Here is a 27401-nt window from a genome sequence, read left to right on the forward strand (position 1 = left end):
GTTCTTGCTCTCTCTCCTGCCTCAAATATTATTCTCCTAGAAAATCATGGCTTCAGATCTCTTCTTAAATGTTACCTCATAGAAAGTCTTCCTAAAACATCTTATATAAAATTCTGCATACACTTAATTATATTTCACAGTTGCATTTGCCACTCTTTGGTCCACTGGAACATTTATGGGTATGCTGTCTTCACCATTACAGAATATGCTCCAAGGGGGCAAGGCTCTGTCTCTTGATGAAGCTCTGACCTGAGAAGAGTAATAGCTATGTGGTAGAAACTCAGAAATGATATTTTGGATAGGTGAAAGGCTATTTAGTTTTTAACTTTCAATACTATGAGCTAGTCTTGAAACAAAGAGTTGGCTTCAGAGAAAGTGAACATTCTGCATATGTTCTCTCAGAAATGCAAAGGGTTTTCTAATCAATAAACTTGCAATTTAGTAAAAGAAAGACATTGGCCCTCTTTTCACATATGAAGAATGCCTCTGTCCAATGCAACAGGGCATGTGTGCAAGCAGTAGAATTAATACATCTGATTCTGATGGAAATGCGATTGAGTCTTATATTTCAGAGGGATTGTTTAGAAGCGGTAGCAGGGCACTATCTAGTTGAAAGATGGTTTAGATTGGTTTAACTGGACTTAGTGTCACATTCGAACTACTGCAAGTATTGAATACACACACTTGTGGCTTAGCAAGCTTACTGTGGGGTAATAACTCAAAATGTCACTCTCTTTTATATAGAGTGATGCTTTAAGAAGATAAAAGCGATCATGTTTCTTTTAAGCCCATAAATCCTTCTTGGGAGGCGGGAGAAGGGTACATAAGAGAGAGAGGTGGTGAGAGAGAAAGGGAAGATACCAGCTTCTCTTATAAACTAATTCCAGCCTATAGCACAGCTCACTTAAACACCAAGGAACCTTCGTGCCGATTTATTCACACTGCTCCCAGGGTGAGACGGTCCCACATCAATTCTTTTCCCATATTTCAATTCTTTCCCTGCTGCAGTCCCTCTGGGCTTCACATCTGGCCTCTATCAGATGCTTTCCTAGGGCCCAGTCTTTTCTTTGTAAAATCTGATCAAACAAATCTTATTAGATTTCCATAAATATGAAGCTAGATCAGATCAGATAAATGTCTGCACAATGTCTCAGACGTCTTTAAACCTACCCCATCCTATGCATGAAGCCTGGAGTAATTGCTTGAAGCTTATCCTGTCAACTCCCATGATTCCTTGAATATAGTCTTGTACATCCACCATGCTATGCCATTTTGAGTAACCGTAATCTATACCTTACTGGATCAAAATCCTTGGCAGAAAACATATGCCCTAACAGCATCTCAAACAGCAATGTGCACAGAACAAAAACGACATGGAAGTGGAATTTTACTCCTAAATTTCAACAGGCTCAAAAGATGTTCAGTATGTTATGACTAGTATTTTTATATTATTTTAATAGCTTTTTATTGTTTTTCACCTCTTTTTTTTTAGTTAAGTGTCCCATTTGAACTTTAAAATAATTCTATGAAACACAAGAATTATTAAAAGTTCCATTTACAGGTGAAATTAATTGTAACTTGTGGGGCTTAAATGATACCCCCAGAATTTCACAGTGAGTTACCAGCATCAGTCTACACTGAAGTGTTCTAGACTACTTCCTGGATAACAAGGCCTTGTTAGGTGCTGCTGATATACTTTTAAGTGGGATGAACTGGCTCCTTCCTTTACAAAGCTTTTCTATAAGTCAGTCATTCACAACTGGAAGCAAATTGTATCCCTGTGGACATTTCACAATGTTTGGAGACATTTCGGATTTTCAGAGCAGTGTGATCTGAACCTCCTACGACACACAGGAGAAGCCCTAAGAGAGTGCATTGTCTTGGCTTGATCATCTGTATTGTCTATATTGACCATACTTGAGAAACAGTGAAAGGCCCATAGGAAAGACCACTGATCATCCACAGAGAGAAGTCTGGAATTATGGGTAAGACTTGAATACTAGGCTGAAATGTATGAACTTCAGTCTATAGGTAAGATTGGCAAACTATAGCCAGTGTATCAAATTCAGAATAATCTAAGGATGGGTTTTTGTTGGGGAAGGTATGTGTACCTATTTGGTTCTGCAATGGAAGAGAATAGGAATTACCACAGAAACAGTGTAGGTCCTAGAGCTAAAAACTTTGGTTCTCAACCTGTGGGTCCTATAGCCTGCACACCAGGTGTTTTCATTATGATTCAGAATGGTAGAAAAATTACAATTATGAAGTAACAATGTAATCGTTTCATAAAACGATGGGGGGGGGGGGTTCACCACAACATGAGGAACTATGTTAATGGGTCTCAGCATTAGGAAGTTTGAGAACCAATAGTCTAAGTTCTCATCTGATGCTTAAGTTCAGGTAAGCAAGGCATCCTTAAGGGAAGTAGCTAAGGGCACTAAGATGACTGACAGTGTAAAACGATTCATCCAAATGTCAGACTACATAGCGGAAATGGGAAGCAACAGGAAGTGTTATTATATGCAATGGCTTCCGAGCCTTGGTGAGAGAGAGACCAAAGTATAAGTCAATGGTGAGTCTAGCTTATTCCTTGATGAAATAGCATCCCTATGAATAGAAATAGATCAGAAAATGGGAAATATTGAGCTCGCATTTGCATACAATAAACTTAAGGCAGTTGTGGATCTTCAAAGACGAAATACCCAGAGGAGTCATGTGGGTTTGGAATGAGGGACATGACGTCTACGAATCATCGTTTGCTAAATTACCTGAAAGTTTTCTGGGTCAGTGGTCAGATGTTTATGATATAGAAAGCATCAGTAAATACGGTCAGAGAGCATTGGGGCCATTATGCTGGAGATGAAGCCAACAGAGATCTCTGACAGAAACATTTGACCTGTTAAATGAGATAGCTTTCTGAAGGATGCCTGGTTACAGACACCAGATGTTGTCTGCTATGATATATTGCCATGGCTGATATTGGCATAGCAATAAATGACTTTAAATGTCAAGGCAAAGTTTCTTTCTAATCTACATATGTATACAATTGCTCATTTCCACCCCTTCAGGTGAATGCTGGGTAATGTCTCTCCTTGATCTTAGATAGCTGGTACCCTGTTGACTTTCCTTGCAGCCTTGATTGTCTTAAGTCAAATGTAGCTGCTGGAGATCTTAATTCGTGGCTTTTGGGACCATGCTTCAGCCTTCTGTGTGTATAAGGATACTTCAGAGGCACCCACAGACTTGCAAAGGATTTCACTCTCAGGTGAATACTCTGATGTTGCCAGGGAGGAAATTGTAACATTCCTTCTGAACAGGGGCTCACCAGCTTCCCTTTTCTCTTGGCCATGAAAAGTATGTAGCTCCAGCAAGCTTGTGAATACTGTGGTCTAGAAATAAGGCCTCCAGAAGATCCTAGAGTAACTGAAAACATTTACTCCCCATTCTATATCATAATGCTTTTGTTTGGAGATCTCAACTTGGAGGGAGCATCCCCGTGTGCCTTTGTCTGTAGAATGGGGAAGGCTGCTGTCAGCATAGCACTCCTCGTAGGACTGGTTTATGCTTCTTACCGTCTGTGCAAAGCCCAGGTTGGACATTACGCATTACAGAATTGAGAAGTAGAGTTCCAACGCTATGCTTTGGCAGAAAACTCAGCTTCGCCCAGTCCAAGTTCAATGTGTTCACTTGCAGGGAAGTGATTAAGCCCTGAAGAGAACCTGCCAGGCCTCTCTTCTCAGACTGAACGTTTTAATGGTGCAGGGTCACTAGATTTGTACCTTAATTGGGCTTGAGTCAGACCAGGGTAGGTTAAGGCATGGCTGATGTGGATTATTGAATTATAAAAGAGGAAATTAAATAATAATAGGAAGGCTATTTCCTTTCCAAATCCTTTCCAGTTATTCTTGCTGCTTTAAGGAGAAGGACCCAGCTAGTTTTTCATGTCTATATTACTCACTAAATGCCACTGTATAGCGAGAACAGACCAATCTTCCCTACTGTTTACTAAACCATGAGTCTATTTTGTTTTTCATAATGTATTTTTTTAGTTATATAGATGTATGATACAGTGTTTCTAGTTTTCAACAGTGATGGGAAAGCTTCATTTTTCAAACATAAGGACATTTAGGCAAGAATGTAAATCTGCTACAATATTAAATACAAACGGAGACGAATCTTAAGCCATGATGATGAGACTGGTCAAGGCCTTCAGCGCCACTGTCATTGTTATTCGTAAGAGGGTTTATTAAAGTGAGCCAGGACTATTCAGAAAAGAGCCATCGGAGCTCGCCTTGTGCGTCATCAGCCTCTAATTCATATATGTTTTAGTTATTACAACTCATAAATCATAGTTCTATTTGGCACTCACTCAAGAGAAGGCCATAAAAAACCAAAATTACACAAACAAACAAACAAAAAAAACTACAGAGTAGAATAAGGCAAAGTAAAACAAATATTGTAAACAAAAGGAGGTAAGAAAGGAGAGAAGATAAACCACATAACCTTTTAGTCAGATGGGAACTGCCTTTAGGTCTACTATACATGCTTACCACTGTAAACATCAATATAAAATAAGGTATGTATGGAAATGAAAACAATGCCCTGAAAAGAATTATATAAAGAGGAAGCTACTTTGTTCTAATATTAGCTCATTTAATTTTAGGGCTATCTCATGAAGGCAATAGAAAGGAAATTTGTCAGCTTAAAATGAATATATATTAACCAACGGGCAAAATGTTTATGTTAAAATCATATCCCTACAAGAAACCTCTTAAATATATTTCATTATTTAATTTTAGTTATCATGGGATCAGCTGTAGAAGTGGGCTCAGTAGCTGCCAGTTCAAATGTCTCCAGATTATCAGCCTAAAAAAGGAAATATGGAGGCTGCCTTTTCAAATTCCTCCTTAAAAGCATGGCATTTCTTTTATAAGATTAGGGCTTGGTGTATAATTTAACTGGTACGAATTCTGAGAGATAAGGATTAGTCATCGGAGCTTAACCAGCTAGTTATTAAGGAATTTCCCAAGATTCTTAAATATATTTATGTAGGGTTATTTTTTTTCAGGAATATGACAGGCAAAAATTCTTCTCAAAAGATGAAGAAAATATTAGCATGCATACACTTGACCAGTTATTACCACACTATCTGTTTAGTAACGTCAAACTATACTGATATAGATACATATAAACTGTGAGTGCACGCACACTCTTAGTGACAAAGTCCATAGGAATGGTTAATCATTGAGATTGAAACATTTTCCCACTATGGAAATCCAATACAGTATCGCCAAGTCTCCCTGGCGTAGGGTGTGGAGCCCTCGGGATATTCAGTGTAAGAAGGGCAGCAATGGCCTATCTGGTCTTCAATTGCTCAAACCACAAATAATTACAGACCATCAATAGGTAGCACCTATTTTTCACAACAGATGTAAAGACTAATGCACACTGAAGTTCAACCTTTTAGGATCCACCCAGCTATATAAACTATGCTCGGAGGTATAACAGAAGTCATGGCGAAAAGAGACAAATGAGACCACGCTGTGTCTGAGGATTCAAGGAAATCCTCAGCAGGTAAAAGAAGGGAGCTATGGCCCAGTCTGCATTTTCTCATGAAAACCCAAGGTCTGCAAACAGCCAAATCTACTTACTTTTTTCCTTCTCAATAAAGCTTGCATTTTACTTAAATTAAACCAATTAACAGCAGTCTTATAATAAAATGTTTTAAAGAAAAACAATAACATTTGTTTTGGGCTAAGAGGTATTTTTAATTAAAAAAAAATGATATCAAAGGATGCTCTGTAATAGCAGGGCGATGGAAGAAATTGTTGTGAGGTAGGGTGGACCTTCGTCTTCCTATCTGGCCACACAGTCACACGCAGTCAGACTGTGAGTCAGGCCAGATCTGGTTACCAAGCAGTTTGCAGCTCTGTTGCTTAGTAACTTGAGTCTGTGGACCATCCTTCCCAGCTGGCTCTTTGGGAACCAGGGAACCAAACCCTAATAGATTTCTGACTTGATCTTTCTCCCCAGACCTTAAGCTTTTTATGCATTTTTCTCTGAATCATTCAAAATAAAAGTTATTCTGATTGGCGTTGGGTTTAAGCTGCTGTTATTTAAAAACCACTGTGAATCAGAAGGCCCTCCATCGATCCTGGCATCCTTCTTTACTTCTGGCTACACACATTTGTTTTTTTGTTTGGGATATTTTTTTTTCTTCCAGAAATAAAAGATGACAACTTTCCTACAAAGCACATCTATAACAAATAAAGTCAGACACCTTTATATTAACTCACTACCATTCTATAAAATCTTTACCTCTGTAATAGTCTCAGTAGACATGTAGGGAAAGGAAAGAAATGTGAATGGAATTTGACAGTCTGAAGAGTGGTAATGGCAGGAGAAGAAAATGGTGAAGATGCAGGGAGACCTGGGTTCAGCCTGTTTCCCATGCGACTTCATTGGTGTTCGCCACTGCGTGAGTGTAGCTTTGTGATATCTGCCTATGCCTCAGCGTCTAAGGTGAGTGCACAAGCCATAGCAAAAGTGTGAGGGTCAAAAACTACCTTGAAATGAATTTCTGGGATAGAACTCAGGGCACCATGTCTGTACATAGCCACTAGCCCTTGGACTTGCTCTTAATATCTTAACATGTAGTTATCAATTTATAGATTTTAGTGATTTTATAGATTTTTTTTTTAACCTTGTAAATATCAAGTATCTTTGCAGCCATAAGACTTCTGAATTAGGGAGACTATTACGACCAAGGTCATCAGGTGGCCAGCAAGCCTGGAAATGCTAAGCTCCCATTATACTAAGTCAGCCATGGCTTTAAAAACATGCATTTCTTCTCAAAAGTAAAGCAATTTGTAAAATCCTACTTCTGTTTCCCCAATGATGGATTAACTTCGTCCTGAGGCAGCTACTATAGGAAAAAATATGGATAGCCTTTCACCTAAGAAAAAAATTTACAAAGTGTCAACATTCTTCTAGTCACCTGAAGTCCCAGGAACTAAACTTTTTTTTTTTATTTGCAAAGAAAAAAATTAGAAAATTAAACCTATAATTTACATTATTCAAATGATCTTTTGAGGTTTGACTTTTGAAAAAAATGTCTCCTCATTCATTCAGCCTTTCCTCTGTGTTTTCAAGCCCATGCTTTGGTTGGAGAGTGTGCTCACCATGAGCTGCAACAGCTTCAGCTGGTAAAAACAGGCTTCGCCATTAGGATAAATAGTTACGGTCACAGGAAGTACATAGGAGTCATAAGAGCTGGGTCCATCGGTCCTTATTTTCTCTCTCAATAAATAATTGTCACCTTTTGATTTTTGTAATGCAGCAAATATTCTGGACCACTTACTGTGTTCTACAAGAGAAGTGTCCTTCTGAAGTCTTCCGGTTTTAATGAAAGCTAACAACAGCTTTCATGTTCACTTCAAAAGCTAAAGACACTAAGAAAACAGCAGGGTCACAGCTGACGTCTGAGATGTCTGCCGCTTCAAACATGGTCACTTGAAACATGGCCAAGGTGTTTAATATGTTCCCTCTATGGTTTTTCCTTAGACATCCCAGACTAGTATCGCTCTTCACCTGAAGTCCTCACACAAGCTCCTACGTGCAAGGAGAGCAACCATAATGCTAGTCTCTCGATATGTTGGGGGCTGAGAGATAGGGAGAAGAGAGCAGGAGCCTGCGAGCTAAACACAAAAGGTAGAAAAAGAAAGAGTCCACAGTCTTCAAAAATAGTAATAGCTTTCAAAACCCTACTTATGTGTGTTCAGCCTCTACACTCTAAAGGAAACGGCATTTCCTTTAGCGGTGACAATTTCTTCCCTCTCTTGTGAATTGAATAGAATAGAATTCATAGTATCTATCTCACTCTAGGAACAAGTTCAGTTGCTGAAGGAAGAAGGATGACCGAGGAGTAAGTAGTCACGTTTAATCATGAGGAATTATATACCTAATGAAGAAACTATATGAATAAATAAGTATGCCTGTGTCATCTCCTCCTTACAAAGCTTCAGTGGTTGACAAAAGCCTCTGAAAGAGGCACGGCAATGAGTCAAACCCTAATGCTAATGTGCTTTATTATTTCAAGCTGTTGTAAGTATTTCTTCCTTTGAACATGTTTTAATTAAAGACACATGTGCATACACGGAGCTTATGAAGGTAAGGCCTTTGCTCTCATGTCACTGCTGTGCACTCTATAACATCTCCTCTCACTTGGTGTGTGTGTGTGTGTGTGTGTGTGTGTGTGTGTATGTAATGCACCATCTAGGCCTCAACTGGGAAGGAAAATCTCCATTGCATTATTCGTCTTAGAAAGTCTTGGAAGGAGTTACAGAGACAAAATTTGGAGCTGTGACGAAAGGATGGATCATCTAGTGATTGCCATATCCAGGGATCCATCCCATAATCAGCTTCCAAACGTTGACACCATTGCATACACTAGCAAGATTTTGCTGAAAGGACCCAGATATAGCTGTCTCTTGTGAGACTATGCCGGAGCCTAGCCAACACAGAAGTGGATGCTCACAGTCAGCTATTGGATGGATCACAGGGCCCCCAATGGAGGAGCTAGAGAAGTACCCAAGGAGCTAAAGGTAACTTCAACCCTATAGGTGGAACAACATTATGAACTAACCAGTACCCCGGAGCTCTTGACTCTAGCTGCATATGTATCAAAAGATGGCCTAGTCGGCCATCACTGGAAAGAGAGGCCCATTGGACTTGCAAACTTTATATGCCCCAGTACAGGGGAACGCCAGGGCCAAAAGGGGGAAGTGGGTGGGTAGGGGAGTCGGGGGTGGGTGGGTATGGGGGACTTTTGGGATAGCATTGGAAATGTAAGAATACCTAATAAAATTTTTTTTAAAAAAAAGAAAGTCTTTACTTAGTTTTTGACATATATAAATTTAAGAAACAGCTTTTGAGAGCTACATACACAGGGGATTCTGGGTGTTGTCCCTAGCACTGTGAGGTAGGGAGACCATAAGCAAATACTGACGAAGTGATGACATTTGAAAACTCTCAGTGGTGGATATTTGGGGTTATACTGCATGCAGAGGAAAACGTCCTAACTTAAAAGTGGGCATAATTACTTTAAACACCATCTGAACAGAATGAGAAATGAGCAGGATGTGGCCGGACAAGCCTTGAACCCTAACTCAGGGGGTTAGAATCAGAAAGATTGAAAGTTGTAGAGCAAACTGGGCTGGGTAGTGAGCTCTAGGCCACACTTGGTTACATAGCATGACTCTGTCCCAAAAAGAAAAAGCAAAACAAAACAAACCCCACAGAAATTGAAAAAGAAAGAGCCGGGTTTTGTAACTTAATCATGACAGAACACTGAGTTTTAAGGTCCCCAGTACAGGAATCAGCAGTTCTTTTCCTTCACGGACCCTACTTGGGCCTAACATAAGGGAAATGTGCTAAAACTAAGTGAGAAAAAAACCCAAAACTATGAAAACAATTTCCTGACTGGTTACTCTGAAATAAACTGACACTCGGTGTTTGGTTGTCTTTATCAGGAATTCCATAGACGTGGCATTCCTGATGATGTCATGGGAAACTCCCTACTAAGATGAAATCAGAATCCTAGGTACAGTCAGGGAACGGAATATGGTATATGTTAAGTTCAATCTGCAAAACAGTGGAGGCAAGCATGGATGTGTGAAAGTTGTAGCCCTCACACACAGGCAGTCCAGGAAATTGCCGCTGATGTTTCGAGAAACGATTATTACCAGCAATTGTTGAGAGAGTGGGAAAAGTAAACTGCTACAGAAATCTAAATAGGCCAAGATTACTCTTGGTTGGGAAGTTCTCAGAGAGCAAAGACTTAAGAGATGTGTGAAAGGGGAGACCTTCTAAAGAAAGGATTCCCCCCGCCCCCAGCAATACTCCTCTTCTTCGTCTCTTCTCCCATGGTTTAAAAAGTAAATTACTCTTATACCTTTAAAATATAAATTACTCTCACTCACTAAATATTAAGACAAATTTAATTCACTCTATTGACAAACAAGTGACAAGTTAGCCATCTAGAAATATAAACATCATCCTAAATGTGCATGCAGACCAAAGCTATGAGTAGGATTTCGTACATGAAAATAAAAATAATAGTAACCATGCTTACTAAGCATCTGTCCCCATGAAATGCACTCTAATTTACACATAATTATCATGGAGAAAACCAGAACTCTGGGGCTATGCCTGGGAGATTGGGAAGCAGGGAGATCAAAGTAGATGTTAAGCAAGTTATCAAAAATTCAACTGCAAGGATCCTTTCGCAGTCTGGTTTCTAACAGCTTAGCTGCTGTCTGTTTAAGTCCCATAGTCCCCGGGCCTTTGGTCAACTGCATAAGCTGCATTTTAAATGGACAGGAAAAGCAAATGAAGTTTCAGAATGAAGATGTGCTTGGTAAACACAGGAAACAGGTAGATGAAATACCCTGGCTCTCTGGTGGGTTAATCAATGGCCCTTGTGTTGAATATAGAAGGTAAAAAAAGAAAAAAAAAGAAGAAAATAAAAAAAAAACGAACAACAAACATTCAAGCTGAAGGCATCCTACACTGATGATTGACAGGTATAAGGAAGGTCTACTGTGGGAGACTGGTTCTAATGTTTTGATTCAGTGGGGAATCTGTGTGTCCAAATGTTAAAGGTCCTTGTCCCCAATTAGATTTTAATTGATCAATAAAGATGTCAGTGGCCAATGACTGGGCAAAGGGAGACAGGGTGAGACCCTTAGAGCTGGGCAGGCTAGGACACAGGGGGAGAGGAGGTTCTGCAGGAAGTGGTAGGAGATAGATGGATATAAGAGCTGCAGGAAACAGAGCCAAGCATCCCTGGGAGATTTCACTGGCCACTTCCTCATTGGGCCTGGGGTAGCAGCGGGAGGTTTAGGAGTGCACAGTCTTAGATTTAGCCCAGGCATTTTAAAATTAACTGGTGTGTGTGTGTGTGTGTGTGTGTGTGTGTGTGTGTACGCTCCATTCATGGCTGGGTGGCTGGAAGCTCGAGACCAGCCCAGGAACATAAAGCAATGTAGACCAAACTCACTGCTAAAGTCTACTTCTGGTCAAGTTCTCTTCACTCAAAAAACCTAACAAAAGTATTGTTTTGATATGATCCTTACTTCAGAGGTTTACAAGAGCCCCAAAATTAGATGTGGGTGCAGAGCTGAGTTCTAGAGCAAACAAGCCTCCGTGCTCTGTGTGCTTCTGGACTAGCCTTGTAAGCACTCACCCCTGCCATCCTTCATGTTCTTTATCCTTACTCAGCAATGGTTGACAACCTTGAGAAATCTGTCTTGAACAAGAGAACCACAAGATGGTAGGATCCCATGCCCCTTAATCACTTTAAAGCAACCTGCCCTCTACCAGAATCAAAAATGCTGAAGTGAGTAAATGCTACACACTGAGTCAATGCACTGAGACTGGGAGGAGGTTTTATAGAGCAGCAAGCTCTACAACAGAAACACATGCCTTCCAACCATATTTTTTTTCAATTACAATGTAAATTACTTAGAACCAAGAAATAACACTTGTTCAACTTCATAACCATTACACATAAGATATAAACATCCAAGTTAAGTGCATACTGTTTATACATGCATTAAGTGGACAGGATACCACCAGTAGGGGCCAACATTCTGAGGCAGGACCATACAAAGCATTTGAGTAGGAAGTCTGACTACAGTTAGATACCCATTACATTTGTGTGTGTGCATGCGGTACACTCTGTGTTATACCCTTAAAATGCTGTAGAGTATACTTAAACAACACAGGCTCATAAATAAAACTATGAATGAATAATTGAAAAGAAATCCTGCCTTGTGCTTAGTGCAAAGCCTGAAGCTCAGATGACATGGTTGTCTTCAGATACCTGTGGCATGGCTGAAAGCCTTGGACTCACTGAAACACAAGGAAAACATTGAGGTGCTATTTCCATCTCCCAGAGGTTCCTGAGGGAAACTCTTTCCTCTTAAGTTAATTAAGGATCAATAGCATCTATATCTTTTCCATTTCCCTGGCTTTTTTTAAATGCCACCTGATCTGGCTGAGAGCGGATAGGCCAGAAAGGAATACTAGTAGAAACCATGTGCTTGGAGGCTTTCCAGACGGCACCAGAAAAGGAAGTGCGGTGGATTTCAGAAGAAAGCCTGTTTTCATGAGATTTCCTGCCTTCAATATACCCAACATGTCCAAAAAGCTCCAATAACCTTCAGATGAACTCTAGGCTGCTTCACATAGTCTGAGATCAAGTAGTGAGTGAAGCCTACCCTGTCAGCAATGCAGACAATCTTAGGGAATATAATTCTAAAGCACACAGAGGCTACCCAAAGGCTGGTCCTGTTTCTATGAGACCTTTAACTGGCTTTCCTGCCTGGTCCTTAGTGCATGGTCTTGAGCCAACCCCTTCCTTCCCAGCATCATACACTGTTTGCCCTGCCTCTCTCTCATCCACTGCTTACTGTTGACAAATTATCCAACGACATCTTCCTCAGAGGAACACTCATTGTTTTCCAGATCCAAAATAAATAAATAAATAAATAAATAAATAACACTGAAAAATCCAACATTTGCCTTATCCCTTGTATGACTACTAGGTGCAATGGAACTGAGTCTTTGCCATCTAGTTAAAAAATCTAGAAGACAACAGGTTCCCCTACTTAGTCAGCCGTGTAGCTATTGAAAATGAGCACTCTGGGGTTGGCTGTGTCTTTGAGTGTGACATGCCTTTTATCTGTGCTGTCACTGACTCTCTGAGTACGAGCTTGCCACTCAGATCAGGCTCCCCTTGTGACTGCGTCCTTCCTGGCATCATCTTTCTGTTTTGCTTTGTTTTTATTTTATTTTTTTTTCAACTCAGACCCACTGGCTAAGTTAAGCAAACTCTGTAGAAATTATAGAGTTAGTTCCCCATCTCACACACTTCCTCACTTTTTGTTATGTAAAGTATGTCATATTTTACATTCATTTTTATCCAAATGTAGACATAGTGCGTGTATAATGCCTTGGAGTGGCTAAAGTTAACTAGCCCTGTACCACAGACCTCAGAACAGGAACCTGCAGACACAAGGCTTAAACTGCCTATTCTTAGGCAGAAACTCCACGGAAGGCGCCCAAAGGCTTCAGTTCGATATTTGATATTTTCAAGAGCAAGAAAATACTGAAAGTCCTCCAGAAAAAAACAAAACAAAACAAAACAAAACATGGAAGCAAGTGCATAAAATAACCTCACCCATTATAAAGATGATAAAATATTCCTGAAGAAAATATAAGTACAAAACATTCAAAGCATTCAAATTCAAGAAAAACAAGATCAGAGTAACAAGGGGTTGCCCATCACTTCCTGCAGGCTTCCTAATCCCTTTTCTCTTCCCTGAAAAGGCACGATGAAAATTATCAACACAATAAAGCTGGAGGCAGTTTGGGGGTGGGGGGGACTCATCTGTACACACTACTGTGAGCATCCCTGTTTGCACTCAGGAGACAGCTAAGTGTGAGGACCCTCCCCTCTGTTCTGGTCCAGTTAGGAGAACCTGGTAGGGACATTAGCATAAGAAATCAAAGAAACGCCACTACTTAGGCATGGGAGCAAACATACATTCCTTTTGGACATCTGGAATCCAATTTTCTTGTAGGAACTTGCAATACTGAGCTCTTAGAACCACCCACCTCAACCACTCCTATTACCTATCTCCAGGATTCCTGCCCTGACTTGGGCATCGGTGGGACATACTATGGAGGTAGATTACTTCCGATAAATCACAGGAGTGGAATAGTGATCTTCCTCCCCACCCCCAAGGCTGCAGGAGGAGCAAAAAATCACTGAACCATACGGTATGGCTAACATTTCAGGGGTCGGTGCAGACCTTACCATGTATGTGCCACTGTGAAGCGGCGCTGTTTGGGGATGTTGCTACTCAGAAGCATCCTGCGCAGGAGCCTGGGGGAATTCCTGGGAGAAATCACCGGGGAGAGCTTGGGAGAAACGGATTTCCTCGCTGTCTTTGACTTTTCGTGCTGCAACAGGTTTTCCCGCAGGGATTTCACAAGATCCTCATTGAGCCAAGGGTTTGGAACATGCGGATTATCCACTTCAGGGACTGTAAGGGTGTCCGGGCTTGTCGTCTGCTGAGCCATTTTCCTGGTCAACTTTGTACAGTTGGCCACAATCCAGGGCAACGTGGTTGCCTGGCCTGTTTCCAGTGAGTCCCTTGATCCGGAGTCTGAGGAATGTCCAGGGAAACAGGTCGGATCCAGCTGCTGTTAGTTCATTCCGCCCCTGCCTCAGTCTCTCGGTGCAGGCTGCTGGGTGTAGACCAGGCGAGCACACTCCCCCGCCGAAGCCTGTTCAACGTCACCCTCCTCCCCCAGCCCCAGCCAAAGATCACTTGACGAGCTGAGCTCGGGAGGCTCGGGAACATGGAGGGAAGCCACCACGCTAGCTCGGCTTTTGTCAGCCTGCAGAGCAGCCGGTTAAACTATTGGAACTAATGCGGCGCAGCTGCTCCAGTGACTCCTGCTTATGTACATAAAAAGTCCTGGGGGGAGGGCTTAACCATCAGATGCCTGCTACTCCTCTGTTTGGCCTGCCTTTCCATTTGCTTATTCCTGAATGTAAAGGAAAGAAAAACTTGGAACTTGACCTTCCTCTCAGGCAGGCAGGGGCTATTTATCTCCCTATGGTCTACATTCATAAAAGAAAATTACTAGTGCTTTAGTTTTTTTTTTTTTCTTTCTTTCTTTCTTTCTTTCTTTCTTTCTTCCTTTCCTTCCTTCCTTCCTTTTCTTTCTTAATTCTTTTTCTTTTCCTTTAATAAGGGACGAATAAATACCCAGTAGCTAGACAAGAAGGAATGGTTCCCTGCTTCTGAATTCAGTCTGATATATCCTATGAGACAAATCATAAGCGAATACTCCCCCCTCCAGAGACAAACCAAAGGTTTCAAAACGTTACACAGGAAGGACGTGAACAGAGACTGTTGGGTTTTACAACCTTGTTAATTATGGTTCTTTCAAAGCACCAAGCAACACTATTCAGACCCACAAACTTGTTTGTAATCTCTTTGTAGTTAAACTTGCCTCCTCCTGCAAGGAACTGGTTATTTTCACAGAAATAGTTTTAAAAAAAGAAAAGAAAAAAGTAAAGTTTCAATTGTTATATGTATGTTATGTTTAATTGATGTATTCAGCCACGAGAGGGTAAAATAAATCAAGCCTTTCATAATTTCTTTTAAAAGAATATTTCTATTTGTGGAAAATATAGCTTTAATAAACTTATTTAGAGAAGGTTTAAAATAAAGAAAAGAAAGTATTTTCTTACCAGAAGGGAGTAAATTAAAATGAAGAAAATGTTAATACAAGGAAGCAAGCAATAAAACCTGATTATCTATCTGTGTTGTGTGGCTCCTGGAATGGTGGGAAAGAGCAGGAGTCTGGCACAGGGCTATCTCTAGCACCCTGGTGACTTTTGGGGGATCTTAGATTATTTTACACTTGAAAAAACAATACCTCTTTGAAGAGCTACAAAATACCTCCAGCCCCCTCCCCCCAAATGGAGGGTTAAATAATTAGATACAATGTTTGGGAATGGGGGGCTGTGAGGCGGTCTGAAACAGTTCTATAGTCTCTGTTAACTGTACATTTACAGTTACATACTTCTCCCCAGCCTTGTTGCCCCTTAAAAGTAAAGTCTTTGACTTTCAAATGTTATAGATATGGAAAAGATGCTCTGAAGTAAGTTCTGTTCAGCAAAACCTAAGATCAGCTATTCCACCCATCTCTCCTGATAGTATACCTGTAACAATTCACTAGGACACACATTTAATTTGAATACTTCATCCAAAGATTGAAATTTGAAGAATTAAGTTTTGTTTTGTTATTTTTTTACTTAATTCACCCCTAGAAACACTGCTATCAGTATAAAAGGTTTTCACAATCTGCAACATTAAATGACAACATTTCTCAGTGAAATAAAAAACATATCTATGCACATTAATTCTACTTACATGTGCTGCAGGTGACTAATTATTTTGAAAGTATACATACACACATATGTGTATATATATATATATGTGTGTGTATAACTATATACATATATATATAATTATTTATATAAAGTAAGATGGGAAGCAAAAAAACTACATCTAGAGTTATATAAAATGACTGTATAGCTGTACAGTGCTTGCCTTCAAGAAATTTACTTAAATTTAAATTAAAAAAAAAAAAAGCAATGCTTAGAAAACTACACCAGAACACTCAGAAAACCATCTCATCAGATACAGAAAAATATGCTGAGAATCATGTGCATGTGTGATGAAGAAAACCCTAAAGACAAAAAAGTATGAGGTCCAAAAGTTAATATAAAATCCATTATGGTCCATAACATACTAGCTGGCCCTAAACCTGTACACACACTGTGTGCATATGAATGAAGGATAGCTTGACTTGCCCTCAGGGAGTTTAATTTTAAGGACAGATAGCAAGGGCAACACATTTTACAGAAAAAGGACTAGACAAAATACTAGGGCCAGGAGATATTTAAAGTCTAGTTCTAAGTAGACAGTTTGAGCTGAGTGACCAAATGAAGACCTATTACCAGCAATCATGGGCTTTGTTGGCAAAATCACTATGTTGAGGCACACCTAGATCCTGGTTCTTGCTTTCAGTGACCCCAAATGAGGCTGTTAAGAAAAGTAAATTATTTGAACTGTGGTCTTCTCCTAAATGGCCCTTTATGACCATGCTCATAAGGACAGGGCTCACTGTTGAGTATCACAATTTAGCTAAACTGGAAGAGAAATTGCCTATTGGGACCTCACCAAGACTTGTGGTTAGACATGGACCAAGCCTGGGGAAGGTTGTTGGCCAATCTCCACTGCCCTGGAGCACCGTGGGTTTGGTTCTTGGGTAGCTGCAGGACTGAGGGCATCTTCAAAGATCGTCAGAGCAATTGCTGTCCTTAGGTGCACCTGCGAGTCACCCCTACTCCTTCGAATTCTCCAAACGATGCACTATATGCTATTTTCTAGAAATAAAAACTTAATTATGTTTTGAGAATTCTCTGCTACTCCCTTGGATCTACTAGGAAAACCCCACTGTGTGGTGAAACCGCACTTAAAAATCACTGCCTTAGGAAAAGCAAATTGTTTACTGAGTGGCATTTGGACAAAATGGTGATGTTCTGCATAATAACAACGTTGGGGGCAGAGAGCGCTCTTCCAACAAGAGCACTCGGCAACTTACCTTTTACATGGAATTTCTTAAAAATTAGCTCCAGGGAACTTGTCTGAAAATACTATACTCACTGTAAGAGCCAAGCAAGGCCTCAGATTTCAGCAAGTGGAAATTTGAGCATAGGGTGAAATCTTTAAATGACATCACTAGCACCATGCTTGGAACAGCAGATAGCATTTATCTTTCCTAGTCACCTCTTGGTAAATCTTCAAAAAAAATATTCTATATATATAGGATACTTTCCAAAGCACTCCAAAATATGTTGCTTCATTAATTATTCACAAACTGTTACACAAAGAAGACACGATTGATGAAGGTTCTGGGACTTATTAAACGTGCCTGTCTGTATTCAGGTGAGTGCTGGGTTTGCCACAGTTGAAAGGAAACAATGATGTGGCCCATTCAAAAGAATGGACAAATTAAAATGATTTATACTTGACTAAATAGCATTGTTTGCTTCTCCCCAGTTTGTTTTAATTAGGTAAATATGCATTGAAGTGAGACTGCATTCAAATTGCCCACGGGATGTGCTCAGTGGAAATAGCCAGAATGGGTGAGGCTATGCTGAATAATAGTTGAGAGGGTGTGGGCTCTGTTTGCAATGGAAAAGCCTGATTTGAACCCTAGCTTCTGTGTTTTCTCTATTAGTTTGGTGACTTAGTCCTTTATTTGGAAAATAGGGTAGCAACCACGTCTACATAAAAACCTTTGCAGAAAAATACAGCAAGGATCCTGGGGAGGAAAGATGGCCTGGCTGGTAAAGTGCTGGCCACACAAGTGTGAGGACCTATGTTCAGATGTACAGCACTCACATGAAAACAAAAAGTAAATAAATGTCAAGTATGGCAGTGTGCACAGGCAATCCTAACGCTGCGGAGGGAGAGACAGAGGAGCCCCTTGTGCTCACTGGCCTGCTACTCTTGCTGAGCCAGAGTGCTCTAGGTTAAAGTTCAATGAGAGACCCTGATTCAAAAAATAAAGTGGAGAAAGATATAGGAACACAACAAATATCAATCTGCAGCATCCATACAAGCACACACACACATGAACACACACACACATGCACAGGAACCCAGGCATAACACACACACACACACATGCACACACACATGCACACACACATACATATACACATGAACACACACACATACAGGAACCCAGGCATATAACACACACACAGGCATATACCATGCACACATGTACAAACATGCATACACAGATGAACACACACACACACACACACAGTAAGGAAGTACTTAGTACAGAATGAGCATCCTATAAGTAGTCCATATAACCAAAATTTATATTTAGTAGATATCAGTTACGTGCCTAGAATTTTGCATTTTATTTTACTTAATTCTTACAGCCATCCTAGAGGTCCACTATTGTATGGCTAGGACCATGGGGCCAAAGGCCATTATCATTCAGCAGTGATATACTCGGGATTTAAATCTGTGCCTATGATGTAGTCTCTTATTTCGACTTTATACCACACTGTGTTGAAAAGAAAGCTGATCTGATATTTAAATTAATTATGACTGCTACTAGGGAACATCATGGGCCCCTAAGTGCCCCGAATTCTTGTTCTAGTTAACAGCAAATCTAACCTTGGCTGCACTCAGAACATACTCTGTGACAACCTGTGGCTCCTGCCAAGTCAGGGAGTTCTTGTGGAGGCAGGGCAGCTTGAGGTAGAATTCCTGAGTGTTTTTTTTTTTTCCATCTCTATATCTATACTCCTTTAATGTGATGCCATTTTAATTAAAGCCCATAGCAGTTTTCCACTTTGCCAAACGCCATCTTAAACTTTCACCACAAATTTACTACATTCAGAGTTCATGTCACTACAAATTACTATGACACAATTATAATGTCCCTTTCTCTAAAAGCACAGCAGGATACTGTGGAGTGGAACTGTTAAACGTGCTCATCATCTAGGCTAGCTGGCAGAGATCTCTTCCTTCCTTCCTTCCTTCCTTCCTTCCTTCCTTCCTTCCTTCCTTCCTTCCTTCCTTCCTTCCTTGTGTATTTTATTTTGAGACCAGAAGAGGACATCGGACCTCTAGGAACAGGAGTTGCAGGCAATTGTTAGGTGTCATGTGCGTGCTGGGAATGAGCCCAGGCTCTCCAGAAGGGCAGCTAGTGCTCATCACAGCTCAGCTGAGCCGAGCCTCTAACCTAAGTACCTTTCTCTCTGTCTCTCTCTCTCTCTCTCTCTCTCTCTCTCTCTCTCTCTCTCTCTCTCTCTCTCTCTCTCTCTGACAGTTTCAGACTATACAGAACGAACTATGAGTCTACTCACCTAACACCTTCTGTCGCCCCATTCCTTTCCCTCTGAAACTTTTATTTTTCCCAGCTATTTCCCCAGTGGCTTCACCATAATGACACTAAAAATATCTATCTAAAAACGAATGATATCTACAATCCTACCAATGAAGAAAGTAAATGTGAAACATCAAATTCATAATCAGAACGATTAGTTTAACAGGATAAAAAGAATGGAGAAAGGCTAAACAGTTAGAGAACTATGAATATGAAGCAGTACTTGAGCTAAAAGTTAAAACATTGCACATGGAAAGGCTAGCAACAGCCTGGACAAAGAAAGTGGCTTAAGGAGGGAAAGAGGTTAGGTTTTTAGACTCTACTAAATTTAAAAAGAAGGAAGGAAGGAAGGAAGGAAGGAAGGAAGGAAGGAAGGAAGGAAGGAAGGAAGGAAGGAAGGAAGGAAGGAAAGGGAAAAGAGAAAAGAGAAAAGAGAAGAAAAGGAAAGAACTTGGTGGTTGGGTAGGTAACATGTGGTGAGGTTTAAACGTGGCTAATCTGATAGCAACCACTTTGTAATTTGGAAAATGATAATTTTGAAGTCCGTTCCTGTCCAGTGTAAATTTATGAAGTAGAAAGCAGCTAATGAGGCACTAACTGTTCAGATTTGCGCATTGGCTTTATCTGAGCACACAATGAAATAATGAAGTCGAATTGATTGGATATTTCGTAGTATAATCAATTATACATACCACTAATTAGGGCCCACCTAGTTAATCATCAGAGATCTGCTACCATTTTTAGGGTATTTACAAGTGGTTGATCAAGATGAATGCATGTGTTCACTTACATTAGAGTTACATTTTTGCTATACAGTGCAGTCCTGGTTCATTTTAATGAAATGATCAAGCCAGTTGAATGTTCCCAGATTAATCTAAGTGTTAGATAAGTGTCACCTTGTTTAAAAGTTAACATTGTATAGAACACTGTCTCAACAACATTAAAGTGGCATGATTCATGATTCCTGCATGTCTGAGGGAAAAACATCAATATAATTTAAATTAGTGTTGCTTCCTTTCCTCCTGAAACATCTACTTAAATAAGACTTTGAGGAATAACCACTCCTAGTTGCAAAACAAACTCCAGAATGACCCTTCTAAATACTACTTAGACATGAAAAATAATGCTGGGTTTTGATGGTCCGGAAACCTATAACATTATCACATTTTATGATATCTGAGTTTTTACTCCCACAGTGGAAGGAATAATCAAGCCTTTTAACTTCAACTGGCAGATCTCAATGGTTCAATATCCTATATCAAACATCTAATATCTGAAGAGTATCCACCCTAGCCCACTGAATCACTGAAGAGGCCACGAGGCAGAAGTGCAAGAAGCATGAGTACACATCAGCATGACCCTTCATCACTCAGTTTGGCCATCATCAGCACTCCAAGGAAGCAGACACTATGACTTATGTTCTGAGGTTAATAAAGCTAGTTATAAAAGAAAAGTTATATTTCTTCCTCAAGGTCACGCACATCAAAACATCACAAAGTATCTTAGAGTCAAACCTAAGAGATCTACAAACTCCCCCTAATGGTTCCTTGTATCACAACATAGAAACTCTGGAGTCCACCTTTAGAATCTTTGTCCTTAATGACAATGCATAAGAACAAGGAAATATTTATTGTCTTTCCTCATATCCATATATTACAGATCATTATGAAAATGAGCACAATCTATTGTGTACCCTAAACTCAGAGGAATAGAATACAATCATACTGAAATCCACTGAAAATCCCAACACCAATAAGCCCATTTTCTCATCTCTCCATCTCTGTTCACCCAACACACATCACATTACCAAGGAAATAGTTCTTAGGATCTTTTTAAAAGTTAGTGTAATATAATTTGTAAACTTCTCATGATCTACAGATAACATTTACCATAATCATTCTTCTTTTTGTGTCTGGTTCTTAAGAGATAAAATATTTCAATACAAATATCTATAGTAAGTGACATATAATTGCAGTTGGAATTATTCAACATATGCAAATAATAATCTTTGAAAGAGGGTCCATTTAAAGGATAGCAATTTTATACTTAACTATAGGGAGTCATCTGGAATCTATTGTGTAGAGGGGACACTGACATAAGGCACTGTAAAAGCAGGGAATTATTCCCAATCCCACAAGCTAATTCACGGTGAACACCAACCCGTCATTTAATCTCTCTCAGCCTACATATGCCAGTCTAAGGTCCTACTATTTTACTTAGATTTTAAAACCTCAAAAAGAGACAGTTTAGCCTGGTGTGGTGGCACACACCTTTAGTCCTAGCACTCATGAAGCAGAGGCAGGTGGATCTGTGAGTTTGAGGCCAGTCTAGTCTGTAAGATGAGTTCCAGGACAGGGGAACCCAGAGAAAGCCTCTCTCAAAAACAAAAACAAAAACAAACAAACCAAACACAGCATAGTGTTCAGTGTATGCATTCAATGAGTAAACTTGTGTGACTTGTGGATTACATCTCAATAGAGCTATCTTTTATGAGGAATTATTTATTTATGTATATGAGTACACTGTGGCTGTCTTCAGACACACCAGAAGAGGGCATAGGATCACATTATAGAAGGTTGTAGGCCTTCTATCTCCTCCTTTGAGTATATTGATGAAATGGGAAAAGACTACATCTATGCTGTAGTGCCTTTACTAGAGGATTGGATAGGGACCTTGTACACAGACAGACAGCTAGCACAGTGGTACAACACATGCCACTTGGTTTTTATGGATTTGGCTGTGAGGATTCTCTGAATCACAATGTGTGGCCTAATGTGTTTGCGACATCTCCCCATGTAATCCAGGCAGTTCTGAGAGCTCTGGAGGGCCTGAGGGTTGCTATTGGACCAGGCAGAATGTTGTAGTAATACTTACAGGGTCTGTGTCACCCAGCTCACAAAGTCAGAGATGTGTATTGGAAAATTTACAACTCCATCCACATTGGCTCCCAGAATGCTCTCCTATCATATTACCCACGAATCTACAATGATGATAAGGACACCTATATTCGTTACGATCTTGACTATATCTTGTAACTTGTGTCTACTACAGCTTGTTACACACCTTAAACTTGCTTCAATCTGATGCTATAAACTTGTAAAGCATTTCCGATCAGTGTAGAACTGGTCATAGTGGAGGGGTTAGAAATCCAGAAGCATGATCTTTAAATAACTTTTGTTTTTTGATGTTAAACAGTAAGTGCCAGTAGTGACCAAGGACAGTGACTGTACACTCTATATTGGAGGGATATCATTTTTTATTCATCATTCTGAAGATTTAGAATTCATTCCTTGTTTCTAAAGGGAATGTTTAATTGAGAAATAAACATTTGTGTACAAAATGAAAAAAAAAAAAAAAAGGTTGTGAGCCATCATGTGGTTGCTGGGAATTGAACTCAGGACCTCTGAAAGAGGAGTCAGTGCTCTTAACCACTGATCCATCTCCCCATGTTGTCTATAAAAATATATATATTTACCAAAAAGCATGCTTTGATATACAAGAAAAAAAGCCTAAAATATTAGTTCCTTGAGTTTGGTTATACGCAGGTGGCTTACCAATGTTATCACAGCCTGAAGCCTGTGAAAATTTCTTCCCTAACTAGATAAAAAAAAAAAAATCGTTCTGACATCTGAGTCACAGCTTAGGAGACAGAGTGGGAGAGCAATGCCTGAGTTAATTTAATATTTGGAATCAAAGTATTGTTTTACTTCTAAAATAGTAAAGCGGCAGAGAGAGAGGTATATTCACTGTTACATAATAACAGATTTTCAGAACATCGGGGGTTTAATTGGCCTTTTAGGCTCCAAGAGATTCTGAACTTACATTTCCTAAAGTATGTCTCACAGTGGGCTAGGTGTTTCCAACTTACATTGGACGAACACAAACAGCTTCTTCCGATAACCAAGGCTGCATTGAGTGGTGGTCCAGGTTCCTCCTTTGTTCTAGCTTCCTTTGGATGTGGTTATTACCAGGCTCATTCTCCAAGTTACGTCCACTCCCCTCTTCAGTTAATGTCTATAGGCAGAACTATAACCTTCATAGAGGTTGTGAGAGGGGGCCTAAGATCCAGAAAACAACAGTGCGGATGGCCTGCTATGCCATCTATGAAGCCAAAGAAAGACTAGAGATGTATCACAAGAGAAGATCCTGCTGGATAGAAGGTGTGTAAAGCCAGCTTAAGGACATAAGAAGTATGATGCTTTTCCAACTTCAGTGGAGCTAAGAATCCCGTGGAGACCATTATGCAGAGTCAGCTTTCGTGTGGCAGGCAGGAGAGATAAGATTCTGAACTTCCAAATTCCTTAGGTGGTGCATAGATGACCCATAGACAAAAAACAAAAAAAAAACAAAAAAAAAAAACGTTACCCTGTATTTACACACAGAAGAGTAAGCCGTGATCAATAGTCAGTGAAGTCTATACAATGAGAACAATAACTTGGAGCTAAGTGATGCCATTTCTTTGCATTCTGCTACTGCTATTGTGTTTGATCATCTCCTAATATTCTAATTACTAAATACATTTTTATTTAGTTGTGATATTAATATTGTCAACATGACAGGATCTAAAGAAGTCTCCAGGCCTGCGTGTGTGTGTGTGTGTGTGTGTGTGTGTAGGGGGGAGGGGCGGTTACTTAGATTAGGGCATGCCTGTGAGGTGTTTTCTGGATTAGGTTAATTTGAGATGTAAAGACTCATCTTAAGTAACACCTTTGCTGGCATTGGTACCATGGGCCATAGAAATGGTGGGTGGAGCTGAGCGCTGACATTCACCTCTCTCAGCATCTTCACTGTGGACACAAAGACACCAATGACCAGCTGTCTCAAACTCTTGTTGCTGTGACCCCTTTGCAACAATAGACTATAACATTGACTTGTGAGCCCAAATAAGCCCTTTGTCCCTTACATTGCACTGGTCAGAGTATTTTACCCCAATGACAGGAATAACTATGAAGACAATCTAATTACATAATAAAAAAAACCCACAAAAGCTTTGTTTTAGAAAGCAAAAATATTGTAAAAAATAATCCAATTCATAAGAGGCAGTATTCCACCTCATTGTCAGCTGGGGTATATGCTTTTCCTGTGTAGTATCAGCCATTGCCAATGACACTTATCAATAAAGTTCATGTCATTAAATCTCTACCAATTAATCAAGGAAGGATGCTACTGAGGTTTGGATGGTCTGTTGCTGTGCATTTCAATGCTAAATACTGGCCCCCAAGTCTGGTTGCCCTGCAAGGTAAGAAGAAATCCTTACATACACCAAGTGACACTATGTGACCTTGCTCCTTAATTTAAAACTATTGGTTTAGTAAAGTTTCCTGCAGACTAAATCTAGGCAGAAGAGAGATAGGCAAAGTTTTGGTTCCTGGGCTTGAAGTCAGAGGTAGGACCACAAGAGGGAAGAGAGAGAAGGTGGAGAGAGGAGAAGACACTAGGGGGTAGGTGAATCATGAAAATATTGCCATGAGGGCTGGCCAACTGACATTAAGAACAGCCCGGGCAAAACATGGCATGTTGTAACTTGGGGTTACTAATAGGGGAAGTAGATACTAGTAGCTTAGAGGGCTGATATCTGCCCAGATCTAGCGCGTTAAAGGCTTATCACAAATATAAAGGTTTTGAGTCTTTTATCTGGTAACTGAGTGATCAAAGGTGGGGTAGAAGCCCCCAGTTAATATTAAATAATTATCACAACAGACGCTCCCATCAAGTTCCTAATACTTACGTAATGGTCAGTTTCTGGGTAGCTGTAAAACTGGGCATATGTTTTTCTTCCTAGTGATTTATAAGAAGTTATTCTGACCTGAAAATGCTCAAATGATTGCTAAATTCTGTGCAGCCATCTGACCTTCTTCTGGGATTACTATTATGTTTTTGTAGTGTTGGAGACTAAAGCAAGGTGCCACACACACCAGGAAAATACATACTGTGCCACAGAGCTATAGGTACCAGCGCCTTTCTGAAATCAATATTGTATAAGTCCTAACAAAATACATGAGATTGCTTCATACTAATACTACTATATAGTATATATTTACATATGTAATATATATTTATATATATCCTAATATATATTTCAGTAGGCCTCACAACTATGATATATAATCTTTAAGTATATACAGCCAACCAGTAATTATTTAATCAGTTGCCAGGGAAAAGGCATATGCAGAAAAAACTGTTCTTGCTACCCCCAGAGTAGAGCAGCTCTGGGTTCACTGCAGTTGGCCAGGATCCTTGACATTATGTGCCTGGAAGATAGTAAACTGCTCAGTAGGGAGGTCCTGAGGAAATGGCCTGGTACGATTTATTTTTCTATTATCTGTGTTTACTTTTCAGCTGGTGAAGACAGTGTGCCCCAATCAACTCTCATTAATCTATCCACTGAAAACGGACAATATTTTCTAAATCCTAAATCTAAATGGATTCATCTTTAAGTTATCTAACATAACGTGCGCTTTTATCTCCACCGTGAGGAAATTTTAAATTTCCAGAAAAATCTACAGTTCCTATGGCCCACTGTCACCCAACTTGGCCCTCCACATATGCAATAGCCTGGTGGTTATTATTATCTTTCAGAATTTATTTCCATCTCAATTATAGGGTCCCCAGCCAAAGTAAACTCAAATTAGCATAAAAATGGAACCAGGATAGCAAGGAACTGAATTTTACACTTTATCTGATTGTATTTCTTTACATATGGATGGGCTTCTGTGGCTGGTGGCTACATTATGAAACAGTGAGTAGCAGGCCCTGAGCTGTTGTGAATAATTATGTGCTTATAAAGAAATGTTTTTTGGAGTCTTCTCTAAAAGTGTCCTGTGTCATGATCCTTTGGCAACTTCATTTTGTTCTGCAGCAAAGATCTCCTTTGCTATTTTTAGCTGATGATGCCTGCTAGTCCAGAGTGTCACCATCAGCCATTGGAAGGACATTCTGGCTTCCCAGTTTTCACTTTAAAACAACAGCCTTGTAAATCATTGGTTATATATTGTAGGTATTATTTTTTAAATAGACAGTTGGAAGTCAAACTGTTAAGTGCCAGGATAACTGCATTCTTGAAATTTTTATAAAAATTGCCAAATTTTTAATGACCCTGCAGACACTCCCAATAACAGTGCTTAAGTCCCCACATTTTTTTCTTCTCCTCAGCCTCATCCATTTTCCTGTACTCACTGGCAAAAAAAGCCCCTTTGTCCTTCAAGAAGAGCCTCTGTTTTTCTTAGCATAGCAGGAACTAAAGAAAGCATCAGCGACCACCATTAAAACTTGGGCTCCATTTCCCTGCACTTCCAAGGCTGTGTTTCGTTTTAGCTCTTTAGCATTTTCACTTGACCAAGCATGTCCCTGCGGTGTCTCTAGTGTGACAGTGCCTGCACATTACAGAAGGCACTGGAGAAAGGAAACGCATTAGCTTTCCTCTTTCTGTAATGTCCAGGCACTATTCAGTAAACCATGCTTTAAATCACTCTTGCTTTAATAAAGATAAATTGTGCTGTGAGTGTTTATCCCAGCCTACACACAGAAGTGCACAAGTTATTGTGCCTGACCAGAACTCTACCACCGTGTGTGTGTGTGTGTGTGTGTGTGTGTGTGTGTGTGTGTAAAATGCTTTCCTTGAGAATAATCAACAGTTTCAGCCTGAGAGAAGGCATACTTCTCTTTCATCCTCAGTAATTGTTTTACATGGTTAAAGAACTGTAATGAGCATAATAAAAAAAAATGCCTTTCAGACATGTAAAAATAGCATAGTCAGCATCCTCACTACAGTCAAGGCTACACAGATAACCAGAACCCAGTGACATCACTCATTCAAGATAACCAGACACAGCCCT

The 27401-nt window shown here is 39.9% G+C and overlaps 1 protein-coding gene across 3 annotated transcripts in view; it reads right to left on the reverse strand.

Moving 5' to 3' along the window:
- Nucleotides 1-27401, reverse strand: part of Pde4d (phosphodiesterase 4D) — a 1452168-nt gene that overhangs the window by 654711 nt on the left and 770056 nt on the right. Inside the window, exon 1 of one of the 3 annotated variants that reach the window (XM_029468213.2) lies at nucleotides 13883-14397. The exons of the other annotated variants lie outside the window; for them this stretch is intronic. Coding sequence (XP_029324073.1) covers nucleotides 13883-14148 — 266 coding nt within the window. The 5' untranslated portion in view covers nucleotides 14149-14397. Of the gene's footprint in view, nucleotides 1-13882; nucleotides 14398-27401 lie in introns of those variants that run through there. 3 annotated transcript variants of the gene reach the window in all.

This window comes from Mus caroli, unplaced genomic scaffold (assembly GCF_978045245.1).
Source record: "Mus caroli unplaced genomic scaffold, Mus_caroli_1 scaffold_15, whole genome shotgun sequence".
NCBI classification, from domain to species: Eukaryota; Metazoa; Chordata; class Mammalia; order Rodentia; family Muridae; genus Mus; species Mus caroli.